Here is a 22,597-nt window from a genome sequence, read left to right as displayed (position 1 = left end):
TGATTTATCACTTTACTCTCTTAAATTTGTCAATTGTCAAATTAGTCCTTTTTTAGAAAGAAAATCATTTTTTTTATATTTTTATATGGTGAATATGATGTAATTATCTTGTATGAAAAATAAAAATTTTAAACTCTTGTCAACATAATAATAACATATTGTTTTATTTAAAATAAAATAGTCTCTCTCTCTTTTTTGTTTTTCTCAAATGTGAAAGAAAAATTCAAAGTTATGAATAAATTTTATAAAACTTATCTAATCTGAAAATATAATTAAAAAATCTAAGTTAGTTTTTTAATGTTACGAGTTAAAGACAAGTCCAACAAAATTAAATCTTAATAATATTTATTAAATATGAACAACTATGATTTTGAAGAAAAAGTTGGTGAAATCTATTTTTAACTAGATTATTTGGTGGATTTCAAGTATATCTAAAAGTCATTTTAAGAGGTTTTTATAGAAATTTTTCTGTAAAATGGAACTATATATTTAGAAAATCTTGAAAAATGAATTACGTATCTATGAAATCCACCAAAATCTAGTTAAAAAGTATAATCTATCAATTTTTTATTCAAAAACCTAAAACATTTAATAAATATTATTAAAATTTAACTTTTTCAAAATCATTAACTCTTAGTCAGTAACTTTGTTTCCCTCTTAATCTAACCCTAACTCCAACACATGAGGCTCATATGACATTCGGCCGCTAAAACAATAATTTTGACAGCTATGTTCACCGTTCTGTTAAAAACTTAATCTACTTTGCGTTTATGTCCACCTTATATGGTATATGTTCTTTTGTGTAAACTTTGGTATATAGTACAAAAAATGTAATTAAGTGCTTTAGATTGCATATGGCCATTTGTTAGAAAACTATAACTGTAGTGTATAATGTGCAAATGAATGCATTAATATGGTAGCAAACTCGATCATTTGGAACAATATGATACTGAGATGGCCATTTCCTATATTGTGGTACCAAAAGTGTAATTTCTCTTGATGAAATATGTGAACTTTATTTAAATTATATTTTTGTGTGTATGAGTTAGTAGGTAAAATTACATTTTCGTCCTTGTAAATACTGGAGTAGGATGTGTTAAGCTATTGCATCTCATAAGGGAAAAATTTACATTTTCGTACATGAGGGAAAAATGTAATTTTAATTCCAAATCATAATTTCATTAAATTTATGATGGAAACATCAATCAACGCCTTTCGAGATTTGACGGATTTCGTACCATGCATGTGGTATTTGCATTATAAATTTAATAGAATAAACTTTGGGCTAAAATTGCAAAAAATTTGAAGTTATGGGATGCAATGTGATGAGTTAAAAAATAATATAATCAAAATCACAAAAAGACTAACTTGTGGGACGCAAAATATAATTTTTTCAGTAACTATATGAGCAAATAGATAGATTATGACTATGCATACAAGTTCAAATATGGAAACCTATGAATCTCTCATATGGAGTAGCAACCAATGGTGTGTTTTTCTTCATGACAATCCCAAATTTCTTCGAGGTATGCTATTTAACCCTCCGGCAACCGCCACTCAAACGAATGAAGGAGTGTAGCAAGTAGATACATTACCATTCTCTCAACCAGAGGGAGACCTGGACACACCTTCTTCCTGATCCAAATGGAATATACTAGAAATTGTTCCTAATATAATCAAAATTTCCTACATTGTCCTTCAGAAAGAAGGACTCTGTAAATTTGTACAGTAAAGCCACGATAGTGCATCCATGATAGGGTATTCTGGAGGGAAAAATAGTACTGTATTAACCAAAATCAATCAGGAGTGAACAATGAATGACCAGTATATATACAAGAGAAACACTAATTACCCTAACAACCTGCCTAACTGTGAAACAAACTAACTGATTAATTATAACAAGAATGTAAAAAACTAACTGACTCCAAACACAGAACGTATAAATACTAAGGATAAATAGGTCGCTGGTAATGAGGTCGTTGTGTGTGAGGTCATGTGGAGGTTGTTGGAGGTCGCGATGTGTGGATGTCGCTATATGTGGAGGATACTGCTCGCTACAGCCCCCCTCAAGATGGAGTCGAGGAAGAAGGGCCCAGCTTGCAAAGTAAACGACTGAAATCATTGGCATGAAGAGACTTGGTGAAGAGGTCAGCGACCTGATCAGAACCACGAATGTGAGAAGGGGAGATGAAATCGAGTTTGAACGTATCACGAACGATGTGGCAGTCAATTTCAAGGTGTTTGGTGCATTCATGAAAGACTGGATTGGCAGTGATGTGGAGGGCAGCATTGTTGTCGCACCAGAAAGAGATGGGTAGTGGAACCGAGACATGGAGGTAGCGCAGTACATAGGAGATCCAGAGAAACTCGTAGACGGTAGAGGCCATGCTCCGATACTCAGCCTCAACGGACGACCTGGAGACAGTGGCTTGTTCTTGGTCTTTCAAGAGATAAAGGACTACCCAAGGAAGACACAAAACCCAGTGCCTGAGCGGCGAGAATCAGGGCAAGAGGCCCAGGACGCATCTGAGTAGGCACTAAGCGTGAAGGAGCTAGTGGAGGAAAAGAACAAACTAGTGGATGACGACCCCTTCAAATAACAAAGGACGTGAAGGGCAGCGTTCCAGTGAGAAGAGCAAGGTGCTTGGAGGAATTGACTGAGCTGCTGGACATTAAAAGAAATATCTGGACGAGTAAACCAGAGATACAAGAGGCGACTAACGAGTCGCCGAAAGCGGTCTGGATCAGGGAGTAAAGAGCCATCATCCAACACTAATTTGAGTCTCAGTGGCAATGGGGTAGAGGTAAGTTTTGCATCAAGCATTGAGGTGTCAGCCAGAACATCCTGTAGGTATGCATTGGGTCACCTGCAAACCATGAGAGGAACAAGCGAGCTCGAGCCCAAGAAAATACTTGGCCATGCCAAGGTCTTTGATGCTGAGAAAACGATTAAGATAGGATTGACGAAATCCAGAGCAGAGGAAGACGACCCAGTGAGGAGGATGTCGTCCACATAAACTAGCAAGACAGTGAAGTCGCTGGAAGACCTCTTAACAAAGAGACAGTGCTCGTGGCTGGACTGATGGAATCCGAAGGCGAGTAGTTGGGTAGTGAGTTCTAAATTCCACTGCCTAGAGGCCTGTTTGAGTCCATACAGCGACCTCTGAAGTTTGCAGACCTGGCCAATGGGAACGCCAATGAGGCCTTCAGGGGGATCCATATAAAAATCTTCCGTCAGGAAACCGTGGAAGAAGGCATTGTTAATTTCAAGTTGCAATAAGGGCCAAGAGTTGGATGTTGCTAGCGCGAGGAAAATGCGAACAGTGATAGCCTTATCAACTGGAGAAAAGGAGTCAAAGTAATTGACACCCTCGAACTGATTATAGCCTTTCGCCACGAGACGGGCTTATAGCGATCAATGGAACCATCGGGATGGACTTTCAACTTGTAGACCCAACGAGACCTAACAGTACGTTTCCTGATAATAGAGGGGTGAGGATCCAAGTTTTATTCTCTGCAAGTGCATCTAATTCTTTAGACATAGCCTCTACCCAATTCTTATCCTTGCAAGCCTGCAGATAGCTTTTAGGCTCCTGCAAAGTAGATAAGTGTGCAACAAAACCAGAATGTGCAGAAGATGCAGAGATGCAAGAAAAAGATGAAGGGACGCAATGACAGTCATAGTCTGACAACCAGGTAGGCCTAATGTGAGGTCGCCGTGACCGGTGAAGTGGGACAGAAGGTGGCACAGGAGGAACAGAGGAAGGAGTGATCGCGGCAGGAGGAGAAATAGGGTCGCTCATGGGGTTAAGGGGATCTAGGTCATCAAACAGGAAGGGGCAAAGCAAAAGGTGCCGAAGGCGAGGTGAGGTCGCGATATGGAAAGGAGTGCTCATGTAAGACAACATCCCTAGAGGTAAACATGACATGAGAGGTAAGATCATACACCTTATAAGCTTTTTTTGTCTGGAAGTAACCAAGGAAGATGCACTTGGAGGCTCTCTTGTCAAACTTTCGTTTATAAAGTAAGGTGTTGGCAGCAAAGGACAGACACCCAAATGTGCATAGCCTCGTGAGGTCGGGTGGTTTGTGGTAGACAACTTCATATGGGCTTTTCCAATCAAGCAGAGGAGTAGGTAATCTGTTTGAGGAATGTGGCTGTAAGAATGGCTTCCCCGCAGAACTGAGTGGATAAATGTGATTGGAAAAGAAGATCCCTGCCCACTTCTAAGAAATGTTTATGTTTTCGTTCTGCGACGTTTTGCTGAGGGGTGTAAGAACATTAGGTTTGGTGGATTATCCCAAGGGAGTGGAAGAGTGAACTACATTGCTCGTTAGTGAACGAATGTATTTTACTATAGCTTGAAAGTGAACTTTGATCATATTTAGAAAATTGGTTAAAGTTTGAGGGACATGGGTTTTATATTTAAGGATGAAGGTCCATGTCGCATGACTAAAATCATCTACGATTGTAAGGAAATAGTGGCACCCAGTCAACGAACTAAGGGAACAGGGTCCCCATAAATTTGTGTAAAAGTTCAAAAGTTTTAGTGGTGCTAGTCGTGCTAGGAGTGAAAGGCAGACGATGTTGATTTTCCATGGGACATAAATCACAATATTCATCTACTGAAGCAATGTTATCTTTGATAAATGGGATATGTTTGAGTACATTAAAGGACGGATGACCTAGCCTCCTGTGCTATGGTAAAGTGTTACAAAGTTGAGATGAAAGATAAGAGTTAATGACAAAGGAGTGAGAAGATGAATCGTCTACATAGCATAAGCTCCCAATTAAATTTCCTACCGGAATGGTCTTCTTAGTCCTCTAGTCTTGAAACACACAACAAGAAGCATGAAATACGACCTCAATGGTAGTGAGAAGCAGATTTAGGGATTGAGAGTAAATTACACTTGAAGGAAGGCACCGGCAGTACATCAGTGAGGGTGAAGTTTTTATGCAAAGTGATAGTCCGGGAGTGGGTAACCGATTTGGTGGATCCATCAGGGAGATTTATTTAGGTTGGTCGAGATAGAGGGGTTAGGTTTGCAAGGGGACAAGAATTACCACACATATATTTCTTTGCCCCTGTATCTACAATCCAAGAGGATAAAATGTTAGCTCTAGAGCTCATAAGGGAAGTGTCCATACCTGCAAAATTATCGATGCGAGCTGAGCCTCCATGCTCACTAGGCTGAATTCGAGCTCGCACAAGTTTAAGGAGCTCCTACAGTAGCTCCTCCTTCACGTTAGGTTGCTACTGAGTCTCCTTCGAGGTCGCTACTTCCATAGTGAGCCAACGCGCTGCACTTGCATCCCGTTTTCTTTTATCCACCAGCTCTTTGTACCACTCAGGGGTGCAGTGAAGTTTGAAGCAGGTCTCTTTGTTGTGCCCTATTTTGCAACAGTGCATGCAGTATTAAGTGCGTGTTTATCTGGGATAGATCTTTTTTTGTCATATCGCCTCCCCTTTTACAGATAGGGCTCATTCTCAACGTTGTCTGCAAACTCCATCTATTCTATTTCTCTACGCTCTGTAGCATGGAGTAAGTTTTATTGATAGAGGGGACAGGATCCATGACTAGCAACTGGTGTCGCACCCCATCATAGACTTCGTTGAGTCTCATAAGGAACTGCATAAGCTGCGTGAAAGCTACTGCCTCTGCTACTGCTCCTCAGGTACCACAGGTGCACCCATTGCAAGTGCATTGTGGTAATGGTTTTAACTCACCTATCTCATTCCACAGTCGCTTCATATTTGTGAAGTATGTTGACAACGATAAGTTTCCTTGAGTCACAGAACATAGCAGTCTCTGCAATTGACATAATTGTGGCGATTGCATTCTCCATATCGTTGTTCTAGATTCAACCAAAGACTTTTGGAAGATTTAGTGTACATGAAGGCCTCCACAACATCTTCAGAGATAGAATTGAGTATCTAGGTAGTCACCATGCTGTCCACCCTAATCTACTGTTCAAAGTTTGGATCGCTAGTATCCGGTTTGACAGAGGTTCCATCAATGAACCCCAACTTCATCTTAGCACGCAAAATTGCTTAATTCCAAAGCTCCAATTTAGATAGTTGTTCCCAGTAAGTGTGGCACTCACCAACACCATCCCAAGATGGTCAGACCCATGAAGCTGCAATCGTTTGGGTAGAATGTGCACTCGCGTCTCTCTCGTCGCCGATATGTCCTCCATTGTCAACGACATACTTGAAAGCTAAAAATCGATGATCCTGGGTAAGTAGAGTCCTTCAAAAGAAGGCTATTGATACCATGTAAATTTGTACAATAAAGCCACGATAGTGCAGCCATGATAGGGTATTCTAGAGAGACAAATAGTAGTGTATTAACCAAAAATCAATCAGTAATATACAGTGAATGACCAATATATATACAAGAGAAACACTAACTACCCTAACAACCTGCCTAACTATGAAACAAACTAAGTATTAGTTATAACAAGAATGTAACAAACTAACAAACTACAAACATAGAGCGTATAAACACTAAAGATAAATAGGTCGCTTGTGGTGTGGTCGTTCTGTGTGAGGTCACGTGGAGGTTGTTGGAGGTAGCGATGTGTGGAGGTCACTGCTCGCTACAGATTCTCACAAACTTGTGGATCCATACAAACCAAACACAAGTTCAAGAAGACTTGTGAGTGCTTTTTGGATCATGTATTCGTCAATTATGCAAGATTAACTTGGACACCTGAGGATGAGGAAAGGAAGTGGAGGGTGACGATGGAAAGTTTCCTTCAAGACAACATCCAGATAGTATAGCTTGGTTATGTGGGACTCTTCGACAATGTTGTTCTCTCTGACAACATCTGTGAGTTTTTCTTGCACCTTTTTCATGATGTTGGGGTTGTGCAAAAGCTCGGCCAATCACCCACTCCACCATTGTTGCAGTGGTGTCAGTCCCGCCAAGGCTAATATCATGTTATACAAAGGTTAGCTAAAGAAATTTGAAGAGCTTCCGCAATTGACCATTTTCATTACACCCCAGGTGAGATGTAGGGCAAATTCAATCTTTAATACCATAGTTCAGAGTTTAAAGAAAAACAAGAAAAAAAAGAAATCCCTTTTCCCTTGAAATTGAAACGTAACACGAAAATATGGTAAAAGATCCAATTACGAACACACAAGCTTGTTTTGCCTAGATCTTTTCCCAAGCTCCCGATTTTTAAGTGATGGTTTCATGTATGTAGATGCTTCTTTTATTATCTAGTTAAGGGAGTAAGAACTTTTTATTTATGATTTTTTTAAATTTAACGGAAGTATTTTTTTATTTTAATAAATGGGTAGAGGTCTACGCCACACTCCCTCCTATGCATAGGCGACTTTTACCATAAAAACAGATAAAGGAATGTCTAGAAAAATTATAATATCAAGTTAAAATTTTGTTATTGTTGTAATTAGGCTCGAAGAATAAAAAAGAACCAAAATATAAACCTTATTCCATAAAAATGCTTAAAATTGAATATATTCTAAAGAGATAATTATATTATACCCCTTCACCTATTGTCCTTTATATAAACCACCTATATTTTTTTAAAAAAATTACAGAAGCCACCCCTTCTAGCCTTCAAAATCCATGCTGATAGTTGTCCTATTCTATGAAAGTTTTAACACCATCCTCAAAATCAAAACTTGCCCTATCCAGGAGATTTTTATCATGCACCTATCCCCTTAGTTGTCGTAACTTGATTATCACTACATATTCACACATATATATGTAATTATATATATTTCAACTTATAAATTTATAAATATTACATTGCACTAATAATACATAACAAATAAGATCACAACATCAGAAAACTAAAACAATTAAATTGCAATTTAATTAACAAAAAAGGTTAAAGTTGTTACCTGGTCAACCACATAAGATATCAACAGTAGCCGGTCTAAATTAGCAATTCTAGCTGCTCAAGTGTATACGCGTGAAAATCGGGGAAAGGTTGAGAGTGTATGTGGTTAATAATCAATTTTAGAAGAAATAAAATGAAATAAAAAAACCATGCAACACACATATATATAAGCTAAGGTGTACCAACTTTTGTAACGGCCTTTGGATCGTAAAAACTAGTCGTTATACTTGTCTCGAGTTGGAACGACCTTTGTAAAAACATCGCAGCACAAATCCATTCCTAGTGGTACAACATTTGTATTATCACTTTGTAATACTACGTGTAATGGTCTTTTATTTGCCACGTGGAATGGCTTTCCTTCTTTTTCTTCGCCCGTTACAAATGAATATAGTCATCCCAAAAATCATAATAAATTTGTATTGGCCAATGCTTATTGACGGCCTTTCTAACGGTTGTCATCCTTTAAACATTAGGACCGACTTTAGGTAAATATTTTGGAACGGTTAACATTTGAAGAAAGATTGGCCGTCCGTAATCTTAGAAGCAATTTCAAAAGCCATTACTACTTGTGACGGCCATTTAATTGTAACGGTGTTACGGATACACATGTGTAGAAATGACTTTTGTAACGATGGTAGCCGCTACAAACAAATAAAATTTTTATGGGCTCAGAAACGACCTCATCAAATCTTGTCTGTTCCAAACTTGTATTCACTCGCCCTGATATCTCTTTTGCTATTCAACAGCTCAGTAAGTTCCTACAATCACCTTGCACCTCTCACTGGTCTGTTGCGCTTCACGTCCTTCGATACCTTAGGTACATCCCACACTAGTCTCTTTTTCCCGTCCTCTGGTTTGGGACAACTTTGTGCTTACTCTGATGCATCGTGTGTGTCGTGCTTGGATTCTCGCCGTTCCATCACTGGTTTTTGTATCTTCCTTAGGTCATCTCTCATCTCCTGGAAGATTAAGAAGCAGGCCACGGTTTCCATATCCTCTGCCGAAGCGGAGTATCGTAGCATGGCTTCCACGGTCAGAGAGCTCCGTTGGATCTCTTTCCTACTCCGCGACCTCGACATTCCTGTTTTGCTCCCGATCCCATTTTGGTGTGACAACAAGGCTGCCCTTCACATTACTGCCAATCCTGTTTTTCATTAGCGCACCAAGCATCTGGAGATCGATTGCCACCTTGTTCGCGATCAGTTCAAACTTGGCTTCATTGCTCCCTCTCACATTCCCGATTCTACCCAGGTCGCCGATCTCCTCACTAAATCTCTCACTGCTGCAGATTTTGCTCGCTTCCTTCCCAAGCTGGGCCTCTCTTCCTCGGCTCCATATTGAGGGGCGGCTGTGAAGAATATGCAAGTCCTCGAGGTCGCATCGCTGCTCCTTAGACCGCAGAAAGTCCACCAGATCGCAGGCTGGATCGAGGTCCCATCACTATCTAACCAGATCATCGCTTGCGACCTTATGATTTGTTTTTTGTCCTTTTCTGTACAATTTAGCTATTTTTTCATATTTTGTAATTTGTTACAATTTTTTCGATTATTTCATAAATTTTATTAGTTAGCAATCGATTAGCTAGATTTTTTCTTGTTATATTTATACAAGTTTCTCATTGTATTTTCTTGATGACAAAATGAATACTAGTTTTTCTCCATATTGATTTGAGAATGGAGGCACTACTCTTCTTCTTCATTTTTAGTGTGCGTATAATAAATCAGAAATCGAATAAGTACTTTTTACATGCATAATTAAAGAATACAGATCATATACAGTACATCGATGTTCTTATATAATATTTTCTTACACATTTGATACTGAATTGTCAAATTCTGTCACTTATAAATTTTCTGGCGAAAAAATCTTGGCGAAAATTGAGACATGAGTGCCATTCGATCGAACGGATTATTTCGACGACTTTTTTATATTACGACCTCTAAATCATATAAAAATTTTATATTAAGAGTTTAAAATTGCTACCCCGTAATGGATTGTCTTGAAAATGCCAACCCCATTCTTATAGCCCAGAAAATGCAATATGTACGGAGGATAATAAGTAAGCACATTGTTAGCAAAATCTCCAAATCGATTCCCCTCTATTTGGCAACGTCGACGCACTCCGCCAAAATTAGCCAATTTCGAAAGATAATTTTCATCAATTAATCACAATAATTTACTTAATTGACCTTCAAGAATTACAAATAAATATAGATATTATTTTATATACGTATTATAACAATAGCAAGATATGTTCACACTTCTATAATATAGAAAAAAATACATAAATAGATATAGATAGATAACTAGAGGGAGAAATGCATTTTTACATCCCAAAAGTTAGTTGTTTTTGTGATTTTGGTGTTATTATTTTTAAATTTAGTATATTGCAATTAAAAAAAATTATAATTTTAATCCCAAATCATAATTTTATTAAATTTCTGATGGAAACATCAATCAATGTCTCTCAAAACTTAACAAAGTTTGTATCATGCACGTGATGTATCCATTAGAAATTTAACAGAATTAAGACTTGGACTAAAATTGCAAAGTTTTTGAAGTTATGAGATGCAATTTGATGAGTTCAAAAATAATAGGATCAAAATCACTAAAAGACTTATAGTAGGACATAAAATGCAATTATTTCAGTCACTAGACGGACAAATAGATAAATTATGAATATGCATACAAGTTCAAATATGGTAACCTCTGAATCTCTGATATGGAGTAGCAACCAAAGGTGTGTTTTTCCTCATGACAATTCCAAATTTCTCAGAGAGGTCAACCATTTCGTCCTCCGGCAACCGCCACTCAAACGAATGAAGGAGTGTAGCAAGTAGATACATTACCATTCTCTCAGCCAGAGGGAGACCAGGACACACCCTTCTCCCTGATCCAAATGGAATATATTGGAAATTGTTTCCAATGTAATCAAATTTTCCTGCATTATCCTTCAGAAATCTGTCAGGCCGAAATTCGAAAGGATTCTCCCAAACTTTTGGATCCATACAAACTGACCACAGGTTCAAGAAAACTTGTGAGTGCTTTGGGATCATGTATCCACCAATTACACATGATTGGCTTGGACACCTGGGGATGAGGAGTGGAACTGGAGGGTGACGGCGGAATGTTTCCTTCAGGACAGCATCCAGATAGTATAGCTTGGTTATGTGGGACTCTTCAACAATGTTGTTCTCTCCAACAACATCTGTTAGTTCTTCTTGCACCTTTTTCATTATGTCGGGGTTGTGTAGAAGCTCAGCCATCACCCACTCCACCATCGTTGCAGTAGTGTCAGTCCCACCAAGGATAATGTCCTGTTATACAAATTAAAGGTTAGCTAAAGAAATTTGAAAAACTTCCTCAATTGACCTTCTTCATTACACCCCAGGTGACATTTAGGGCAAATTCAATCCTACCTACCCTAGTTCAAGGTTTAAGGACAAACAAGAAAAAGAAAGTAGATCAAATTCTAACACGAAAATATGACAAGAAAAAACATTAGTTTTAAAAAAAGTAATGAAATAATTTAAATTTTAATTAAAAATTAATATAAATCATGAAAAAGATATATTGGATCAAATTGCTCATTTCTATGTACATTAGTTTGACACCTCTTTTGTCTTTTCGGTAGTTAGAAAACAACTCTAAGGACATTTATATCGTTGAAAAATCATATTAAAATTTGACCGGATCAATATAAGCACTTTGGGTATTTAAGACTATCAGAGGTGGTTTGTATTACTTATAATTTTATTTATTTATTTATTTTTATAAAACAATTATGCTTGCTTTGATTGCTATATTTGGATATTCTCTTCGAATTTTAATTTGCTACTTAAACATTATTATTTATTTTATATTTAAATTTGATAATTTTTCGTTGTTTGTCTTCATTTAGAAGATTCACTTATTTCTATATAAATAGTAAGTAAAATAATTTAAATTTATTTTTATATTAAATGTCCTTTTTTATTTTTATATTTATAAATTATTTTGCCTTTGGTTTATTTATTATTTACTTATGGTAAATTATTTATGATTTAATTATTCATTTATTATTTAAAAAAATATATATAATTCTTCCGTGTCTAGCACGGTTACTAACTGAAATGAAATTCAAAATGTTGTTCTCCTTTAATTGAGCAGACTGGGAGTCGTTTGTCTTCCTAGATCCGGGATTGCAAGTCGGGACACCATCAACCTATATAATTAATGGATAATTACACTATTCTTTACTGAGTTTAATATAATTATACGTAAATTTTTTATAATTTGAAAAATTATATTCAATACTATTTATATTTATTTTCATTCAGCAAATAGATTTATATTGCCCATAGTTTTAGAAAAAGGATAAAATGTAGACCTCCCGACATATGGGGTCATTCGCACTTTGTCCCCCAATATTTTTTTTTTTAGACTCCTTCACCCAACCTTTTGATTTTATTTTACTTTACATGTTTTTAGAGAATATTGATGGAATATTCTGTCCAAGTGTGTGCACTAGCCTGAGGGAGATTTTGCGTTCAGTAAACTTATAAAGGTTAAATGCAGATAACCCCCTAACGTATAGAATCATTTGCACTTTTTGCAATATCAGATGTGTGAAACTCCTAAACTAAACAAGAAAACTTTAAACTTAAATTCACAAATAGGAGTTTCAACACAAACACAATAAGTAGAACATTGCAAAAATTGAAATAAACCCACATCAGAAAATAAAAAAGAAAAACTCACCGACCCGAATGAAGAGATTGAATTTCAACAACCCAAATAAAAAAATTATGAAAGATTGCAACTTCAAAATGAAACCAAATACCCCTCCGTGCCAATATTGTATAGAAAGAGGAAAAATTAATTGAAAAATAAAGGAAAAAGATCATGTATTTCTGTTTGCGCTACCATCAACCATATATGTATTATTTTCTCTGTACCAATATTATATTTGGCTTGTAATGTGAATTAGTTATCTGCAGATCAAGCATTAAATTTTCTAAAAAAAATTCTCCATTTTCCAAAACTTTTCTTCATAGTTTCTTTTAATTTTTTTTTATTTTGTAAAAAGATTGGGAGGCAAAGTGCAAATGATCTATATATTGAGGGGCTATGTGCATTTAATCTTTACAAGTTTACCGAACCAATATCGCCCTCAGGCGTGTATACACGCGGGAACAGAATATTCTGTCATTATTAGGTGGGAAAGTGTAAAAAAGAAGATTGGGGGGCAAAGTGCAAATAAACCCAAATATTTCGGGGGTGTCTGCATTTTACCCTAAAAAAAAACTGTAGTGACTAGTATTGACCACGGTCAAAAAACTTTTATTGGCCATGGTTTTTTGCAAAGGGCCATGGAGAACACTTTTGTCGTGGTGAATAATGAAAGTTCTTGAATCGAACTTATTTAATGATGATTAATAATAGTTATTTGTTATGACTTTTAGTCCATAGCATTTAAAATAAAGGCAATAATAATTTATTTTTAATGTATAGACTTATTGCAGGTCAAATAATTTTTTTCGATTATAATACCCTTATACCTCTCACATGCTAATACATGTGAGCATGTGCCCCTTATTATTTGAAAAATTACAAATACCCCTTCAAATGGAATAATTATGTAACTCATATATATGGAGGTGAAGTTATTACTTCACCTTGCTGATTTTTTATTTTTCAAAACATTTGAAAAATATAAAAAAAATAGTAAAGTAAATGAGGCATAGGGCATGTTAATTATAAAAATATGTTAAAAAATTCTACAAATTTAAGATAAAAAAATATAATTCATAATTCAAAAGGCATTTTTGTCGGTTCACGTTAAAAAATTGGATAAAAATCTCATGAAAAATAAGAAAATAAGCTTGTTGTTAGACGAAAATAAATATTATTGAGTATTTATAATTATGATAAATTTTAATAAAAACTACTGCAATTTTATCCTTTTGGTTTAGTCCAAAACAGGAATAATATCAATAAAGCCAAAAACAACATAACCATAAACATGTCTACTTCTCAAGGATCAGAAAATGAAATGTTTGATAAGTTGAGAAGTTACCATCAAGATGGCCTTTATTTGGGTCCGCCCAAATGATGATCCCTCTCCAACTTTCTGCTCCTTCATCTCCAAAAGAATTCCCAGAAAGTCCTTTCGCCTCTCACTCTCATGAGCAGTCAATTCACCCTCCTCAGCTCCCATCATCTTCGTTCTTTCATCTATAACCGTATCAAGAATTTCCTCCACGCTTGGCATAAGAGCCCTCGTTTCTTTCTCAATTCCCTGAACATCAACCTTGGCCAAAACCGAAAAAAAATCAGAAACATTAGGCTTTCCCAGCAAATCAACTAATTTTAACACCTTATCCCGAAACTGAGCTCCCAGTTTATCACGCTTTTGCTCGCCGATCGTCCCACCCCAAAGCAAGCTTAGTATCACATTGAGCTCGGTCAAGAAAACCAGTTCACCGATTTCAATGGGCTTGCCTATCTTCTTACTCACATCCCTGACCACCTTTGCCACTTCCTCCTTACGCAGCACGTAGGTACCTTGGAGATTGTTGTTACTTAGCATTTCACGTACGAATAGTTTTCTCATGTCACGCCAGTAGGGGCCATAGGGTGACCAGGCGATGTCTACGCCACCGGTGGCGACTACTGCTGCAACAGGAGGGTCTCGATTTGCAAAAATCATGTCTTGATCGCGAACTACCTCCTTTATCAGAGCTGGGGAGCTGATCACGATGGAAAGTTTGCTGCCTAGCTGGAGCTTGTAGATCGGGCCGTATTTTTGAGCGAGTTCTGCGAATTGGTGGTGCAAGTTGAGTTGCAGAAATGGTAGGTATCCAAGAATTGGCAGTCCCCGAGGCCCTGGTGGGTATGGAGTTGTTCCCTCTTTTGATTTCTTGAATATCCATGAATACCAAAGGACGGAGGCAAGAAGAGAAAAGACTGTCAGAGCTGCAAGAGCAAGGTCGTCCATTTTCATTTTGGTAGCTGGGATTATTGAAGAAACTATTGCTGGAAGGCAAGAGCTTTATATTTGGTTGATGAGAGTAAGTAACGATCAAATGAGCACCACATGATTGATAAATTATCTACTGTCATTAATGCAGATCCATGCAGGACTACCAGTTTTTATCACTGGTCGGTTTGCTGTTTCTTCGCAAGAACTGTCCAAATTCGGAAAGGGCGGATTTGAGCAGTACTATAGAACAAGGAGACTTTCCTTTTATGCATATATTTCAGTTATCTTCACCTGGGGTCTACAGACTCTACACGATTGAGAGGGCATGGATAATTCCACGTGGGCCAATTTTTTGGAGATATATATCTATAATATATATAAAAAAAAATTACTTTCACTTACAAATAGAAATTTCTTACACCACGATACTAACTTTTTAAAATCATTAATAATGTCATTATATATAATATCCCTAGATTAGTTTTATTTTATTTATTTATTTTTTTTAAATATAATATATTAGTTTATATATCTTACTTTTATTTATAATATATTTAAAAATATAAATAATAATTTATTATATACATAAAGAAACGAAAAAAAAAACTTGTGTTAGGCATGACCAGATGGTGCTACAGTAAATCAAGATTGTTCAATGTTGGAATAGGCATGAACGAATTTAGATGGGAAAGGAATCGACTCAGCAATGGAATGAAGATAAAAAGTAAAATGATCAATTCATGCCAAGAGATCCAACAGGACTTTTTACTAGAGTTAATTACAGTGCTCAAGAAGAAAATCATTACTTATACAAATTAATCACTCTTCCGCAACTGTCATTATAGTCTTTGACGAACAATAAGGTAAGCACAAAATAGTTCAGCCATTGTAGGCTATTAGGTGGAATAGTATTGATATTCACAACAAAATCAAACAATAATGTATAGTATTGATTGGTATATATACACTAAGCAAGAAAGAGAAAAGTTAACCTGTTAGAAAATATGGCCCAAAACCGGAGCCCAAAACTAAATGCCCACAAACCACTTGGAGGCCCTCCACCCGGATCGATCCATCTCGGTTACCCGACCCGGTTTGCTCACTTCATATACCTCTCTCAAACCCTAATCCGCTAACCTCTATCTTCCCCTCTCTTTTCCGCCGACTTACACCTTTCGCTCTATAACCTCTCCTATGGCTGTTACAACTTCTCACCTTCTCAACATCCGGCAGTTTTCTAAAGCCAATCCGATGGCTTTAAGAAAATCGCCCAACAGATTTGTTCCATGGACGGTTCCTTGAGTTCTATATTAAAAGGGGGTTTCATCCCTGTTCACGGGCGCGAACTAGAAATCTGTTTTCTACCCTTCTTTGCTTCTCTGAAAATCTCTATGATCACACTGTGTGTGTTGGGTTTACGGTGACGAGTTTATTTCAGATCTGTGTGATCTGAGTCCCTTGGGTGATCTTGTGGAGGAGCAACCGTGGTTTGTTAGGGTTTTGGTTTGGGTACGGTATTGTGGTGATCGTGTCCCTTTATATTGGATCTGGCTTAATACCTGAGCCATTTTCAAACAAGTTTTGATTTCTTCTGTTTTATTTTTTGTATTATTCATTTATGTATTTTTCATTCGGTTTGTAATATTGAGGAGTTTATACTCCATATCAGTTGTAATAGTTGGGTAGGTTTTCATTGTGAAAGAAATACTACTGGAGAGTTATTCCCTACAATGGTATCAGAGCCTGCATTCTGATCCGTGCTGATCCTTGGTGGTGGTAATTTCTGATAAACCCCTCCTCTGGTTTTTTTTTATTTTTTTTATTTTTCCGTTGATATTACTGTTAGATCTCATTACTTTCGATTATCTCTGTTTACCGTGGTAAAGCCCCCTAATATCCCTCTTGGCCGGACCCTTGAGGTCGTCGGGTATCTAGACGGGACTTAGGCTGGTGAGCCTCGGTTTCTGTTATAACTGCTTCATTATTTTTTGATTCTTGTTATTTCTGATATCACCTCTTACCTGTGTATTTGATAACTAGTTGTGGTTTAATCTATGTGAAATTCTCTCTGTTCTTTGTCTCTGTATATATCTGTCTACTGTCTGTGTGTATTTCTTTGTTACTCTTATATCTCTTTAAATTCATTGACCTGTTGTCTGTTTTCTGAAATTTGCCTTGATTCTGTAACCCTGATTTCTGAGTGCTCTGTAGTAATCTGTTTGAATCTGTTTTTCTGGGATCTTCTGTTTGTTTTATAATAACCCGAATTTTTTTTTAAAATCTTTTAAAATGGCTGGTTATAGTCTTCAACCCTTTGATGGAAAAAGCGATTTTTCTATATGACAACAAAAGATAAAAGGCATTCTTATTCAACAAAAAGTTTTCAAAGCCATTGATGGCAAGTATGTTGAAAATGTTTCCGAAGAAAAGAAACAAGAAAACGATGAATTTGCTTACTCCTCTATTATTTTATACTTGTCTGACACTGTCTTGTGAAAAGTTGGTAAACTAGAGTCTTCAAAAACTTTATGGGATAAACTAGAAGAACTGTACACTGAAATCTCTCTACCGAATAAACTATTTTTGTTAGAAAAATTCTTCCGTTATAAACTTGATCTGTCTAAAAATATTAATGAGAATCTAGATGACTTCACTAAACTAATTCAGGATATTAAACTTACAGGTGACAAATATATTGATGAATACTCTCCTATTGTATTCTTGAATGTCATTCCTGAATCCTATTCTGATGTAAAGGCTGCTATTAAATACGGAAGGGATAGTGTTAACATAGAAACTGTTGTTAATGGGTTAAAAAGTAAAGAATTAGACCTTAACACTAATAAACCTAGCCAGAACCAACATGAGATTAATTCTGTTAGGGGTAGGACTAAGTTTAGGAATTAGAACTCTAGGTATAACAGCAGAAGTAGGAGTAGAAATAAAAACAGTAGGAGTAAGTCAAGACCAAGAGAAAACAACTTTAAGGATGATAAATAAAAGACAGATGTTGCTATAACTGTGGACTAAAAGGTCATTACATAAAAGATTATAGAAAACCTAGACGTGAAAACAGAGATAGAAACTATGATGATAAAGAAAAAATCAATAATGCGTCCATTGAATCAAATGGTGAAGTTTTTGTTGTGTATGAAGCAAACTCTGTGAATTCTTTTGATATGCATGAATAGTTGATTGATTCTGGTTGCACATTTCATATGAGTCCTTTCAAAGATATGAGCAAAAAATTTGAAATATGAGCATATTGATTTTGTTTCAATGGCAAATGAGAAAAAATGTGAAATCAAGGGTCTTGGTGACATCTCATTATGTTTTGAAGGTTATAAAATGATTTTGAAAAATGATTTTGAAAAATGATTTTGAGAATAATATGAGGTTATAACCTCATATTATGTGCTGCATTAGAAGAAAATGGTTTACAAGGTAGATGGGGCAAAGGCATCATGAAAATCATGAAAGGCTCGTTAGTCGTTTTCAAAGCAGAACGAAAACACAATCTTTACATATGCACTGCATCTTATGATAATCTTGTTGCATCTGTCTCTGAATATGATTTAACCGCTTTATGGCATAAGAGATTAGGTCACATTAGTCAAAAGGGTCTTGATCTTTTAAAAAGAGATGGTATTTTAAATGATAAAGTTAACAAAATGGAATTTTGTGACGAATGTGTTATGGGTAAACAACATAGAGTACACTTCCCTGCATCCCCATCCCCAAATCCGTCTATGTCTCCATGTATTTTAGACTATGTTCATGATGATGTTTGGGGTCCTAGTAATGTACCCACTTATGGTGGAAATCGTTATTGTTTGTCTATCATTGATAAATTCTCTCGTAAAGTTTTTGTCTTCTTGATGAAGCATAAATTGAAGTTTTTGAAAATTTTAAGAAATGAAAAATTTTTGTTGAGAATCAAACTGGTAAGAAGTTAAAATCACTTAGAACTGACAATGGACTTGAATTCTGCAACCAAATTTTTTCTGATATGTGTGAAGAATTTGGTATAAAAAGACATGAGACTAATCCTTATACTCCACAATAAAATGAAATTGCTGAACGTATGAATCGTACGTTACTTGAAAAAGTTAGATGCTTATTGATTAGTTCTGGTCTGCCTAAATCATTTTGGGGAGAAGTTGTTTTAACTGTTGCACATCTTATAAATATGTCTCCTTTTGTGCCATTATTTGGAAAAACTCCTGACTTTGTGTGGAATGGAAAATTACCTGACTTATCCTCCTTACGTGTATTTGGTTGTTCTGCATTTGTTGACCAAGATTATGATAAACTTGATCCTAGATCCCTTAAATGTATTTTTATTGGTTATCCTGAGGGTATTAAAGGCTATAGACTATGGGTTAGGAGCCAACTAGGTTTTAAAGTTTTAATTAGTAGAAATGTTACCTTTAATGAAAATGAAATGTCATGCTTAGAGAAATCTCAACCCATAGAAAGGAATCAACTTTTAATAAAGTAGACTTAGAGGATAACCAAGAAGGGGAGGAATTAGGGAACAATCAGGAACAATTAGGAAATAACGAACAACTAGGAAATAACCAAGAAGTAGAATATTCATAAACTCAAAATCCATTAGACAATTACCAACTTACTAGAGATAGAGATAGAAGACAATCTAGAATACCTACAAAGCTTAGGGACTTTCATACGAGTTTTAATACCGAACTTGTAGAACCTTCTAGTGTCGAAGAAGCCTTAAAATCTGAAAAGTGGCTTAGTGCTATGACAGAAGAAATGAAATCCTTAAAAGATAATAAACTTGGATTCTTGTCCCTAAACCGAAAAATGCTTCCGTTGTTGATTGCAAATGGTTATTCAAAATAAAACAGGAAAATCCTATAAAATATAAGGCTAGATTAGTTGCTAAGGGGTTCACACAGAAAGAAGGTATAGACTATAATGAAATTTTCTCACCAGTTGTAAAATATACTACACTTCGCATAATACTTGCTCTTACTGCACACTATGACTGGGAATTAAAGCAAATAGATGTTAAAACTGCTTTTCTGCATGGTGATTTGGATGAAAACATTTACATGAGTCAACTATTTGGTTTTACTGATATGTCTAAGCCTGACTATGTGTGCTTGTTGAAAAAATCTCTGTATGGACTGAAGCAATCCCCTCGTCAATGGAATAAAAAATTCGATGTGTTTATGCTATCCTTAAATTTTACTCGGAGTCATTATGACCATTGTCTCTATTTTAAGAATGTGGATAACACTCCCATTTTTTTGGTATTATATGTTGATTATATGTTAATTGCTAGTCCTAGTTTACAACTCATATATACCTTACAAAAGGATTTATGTAAAGCCTTTGAAATGAAAGATCTTGGCAATGCCAAACAAATTCTTGGTATGAATATTGCTAGGGATAGAAAACAGTTTTCCATTTCTCTAAATTAGAAATCGTATCTTTTAACAGTTCTTAGAAAATTCTCCATGGAAAATGCAAAACCCACCTCTGTGCCCCTGGCTGCCCATTTTCAATTATGTAAAGAGCAATGTCCCAAAACTGTTTTTGAAAAACAAAAGATGGATAAAATTCCTTATTCAAATTTGATTGGTTCAATTATGTTTCTAATGGTATGCACAAGACCTGATGTTGCCTATGCAATTAGTTGCCTTAGTAGATTCATGTCTAACCCTGGTCCCCCTTACTGGGAAGCTCTGAAATGGTTGCTTAGATATTTGGGTGGGTCTGATAACATTGGTATTACTTTCTCTAGATATTCTGATGATACACGTCTTGTTGGATATGTAGATTCGAATTATGCAAACGACAGAGATAGTCGTAAATCCACCTCATCTTATGTGTTCACCTTTTGTGGTTCATGCATTAGTTGAAAATCCCAACTTCAACATATTGTTGCATTATCTACAACCGAAGCCGAATATATTGCTACCAAAGAAGCTTTTAAAGAAGCCTTATGGCTTGATGGGCTTATAAAAGAAATTGATTTTTTGAAAGAAAAACTTGTGATTTTTCTGATAGTCAATCCTCTATTCAATTGTGCAAAAACCCCGTTTTTCATGATAGAACAAAGCACATAGATGTTAGGTATCATTTCATTAGAGATATTGTAGGGAGAGATATGATAAAACTTGAAAAAACTAGCTCTGAAGAAAATCCTGCAGATATGGGCACTAAATACTTACCTTCGGAGAAATTCAGTAAGTGTTTAAATATAATCCATTTAAATTCTGACTAACCAAAGTCTTTCTATCTATAGTTTTTATTCTGCAGGTACACCCACGGAGTATTTTTATGGCAATAATGAAAAAGACCAGATCCAACACCCCTGACCTACCTTAATGGGTATTTGGTCCACGGTGGGGTATGTTAGAAAATATGACCCAAAACTAAAAGCCCACAAACCATTTGGAGGCCCTCCACCTGGATCCGACCCATCTCGGTTACCCGACCCGGTTTGCTCACTTTATATACCTCTCTCAAACCCTAATATGCTAACCTCTCTCTTCCCCTCTCTTTTCCGCCGACTTACACCTTTCGCTCCGTAACCTCTCCTATGGCTGTTACAACTTCTCACCTTCTCAACATCCGGCAGTTTTCTAAAGCCAATCCGATGGCTTTAATAAAACCGCCCAACGGATTTGTTCCATGGACGGTTCCTTGAAATCTATATAAAAAGGGTGTTTCATCCCTATTCACGGGCGCGAACTAGAAATCTGTTTTCTATCCCCCTTTATTTCTCTGAAAATCTCTATGATCACACTGTGTGTGTTGGGTTTACGGTGACGAGTTTATTTCAGATCTGCGTGATCTGAGTCCCTTGGGTGATCTTGTGGAGGAGCAACCGTGGTTTGTTAGGGTTTTGGTTCGGGTACGGTATTATGGTGACCGTGCACCTTTATATTGGATCTGGCTTAATACCTGAGCCATTTTCAAACAAGTTTTGATTTCTTCTGTTTTGTATTTTGTATTATTCATTTCTGTATTTTTCATTCGATTTGTAATATTGAGGAGCTTATACTCAATATCAGTTGTAATAGTTGGGTAGGTTTTCATTGTGAAAGAAATACCACTAGAGGGTTATTCCCTACATAACCATCCCTAACAACCTGCCTACGTAGATAACAATCTAGCAAACTACTAACTGGCTATAACAGAAAACGTAACAAACAAGCAACAATAAAAAAAAAAACATCAAGGATAAATAAGTTGCCGTGTAGAGGTCGCTGATCACTATGAGGAGATCGCTGGTGAGGATCGATTATCGCTCTAGAGGTCGTTGTGTGGAGGAACCTATATGTCGCTATAGCCCCCCCTCAAGATGGAGTCGAGGAAGTAAGGCCCAGCTTCCAAAGGAAGCGCCCGAAATCAGCAACAGGTAGAGATTTTGTGAAGAGGTCAGCGACCTGATCAGAACCACGAATGTGAGAAGGGGAGATGAAAATCGAGCTTGAACTAATCTCGAACAATATGGCAGTCAATGTCGACCTGTTTGGTGCACTTATAAAAGACGGGATTTAGGATGATGTGGATGGCAGTATTGTTGTCGTACCAAAAAGAGATAGGTAGCGGAACAGAGACATGGAGGTCGCGCAGCACATAGAAGATCCAGAGGAGCTCGCAAACAGTAGAGGCCATGCAATGATACTCGGCCTCAGCAGATGATCTCGAGATGGTGGCTTACTTCTTGGTCTTCCACGAGATAAGGGACGACCCAAGAAACACACAGAATCCAATAA

General features: G+C 36.5%; 2 protein-coding genes across 2 annotated transcripts; both read right to left on the bottom strand.

The window, feature by feature from the left end:
• On the bottom strand, positions 2,864 to 3,908 carry LOC105156352. Its single transcript, XM_011072462.1, has 2 exons — positions 3,464 to 3,908; positions 2,864 to 3,339 (listed from the first exon to the last, which is right to left on the bottom strand). Exons 1-2 carry the CDS (start codon positions 3,906 to 3,908, stop codon positions 2,864 to 2,866), a joined length of 921 nt encoding a protein of 306 aa, XP_011070764.1.
• LOC105156343 (cytochrome P450 76C2-like) lies at positions 10,494 to 15,083 on the bottom strand. Its single transcript, XM_020692429.1, has 2 exons — positions 13,935 to 15,083; positions 10,494 to 11,193 (listed from the first exon to the last, which is right to left on the bottom strand). The coding sequence occupies exons 1-2, from the start codon at positions 14,859 to 14,861 to the stop codon at positions 10,570 to 10,572; spliced, it is 1,551 nt and encodes a 516-aa protein (XP_020548088.1). The 5' UTR covers positions 14,862 to 15,083; the 3' UTR covers positions 10,494 to 10,569.

The sequence above is a fragment of the Sesamum indicum genome, linkage group LG1 (assembly GCF_000512975.1).
Source record: "Sesamum indicum cultivar Zhongzhi No. 13 linkage group LG1, S_indicum_v1.0, whole genome shotgun sequence".
Classification (NCBI taxonomy): Eukaryota; Viridiplantae; Streptophyta; class Magnoliopsida; order Lamiales; family Pedaliaceae; genus Sesamum; species Sesamum indicum.
Note: the sequence above shows the minus strand (reverse complement) of the source record. Positions and strands in the feature narration are given on the sequence as shown.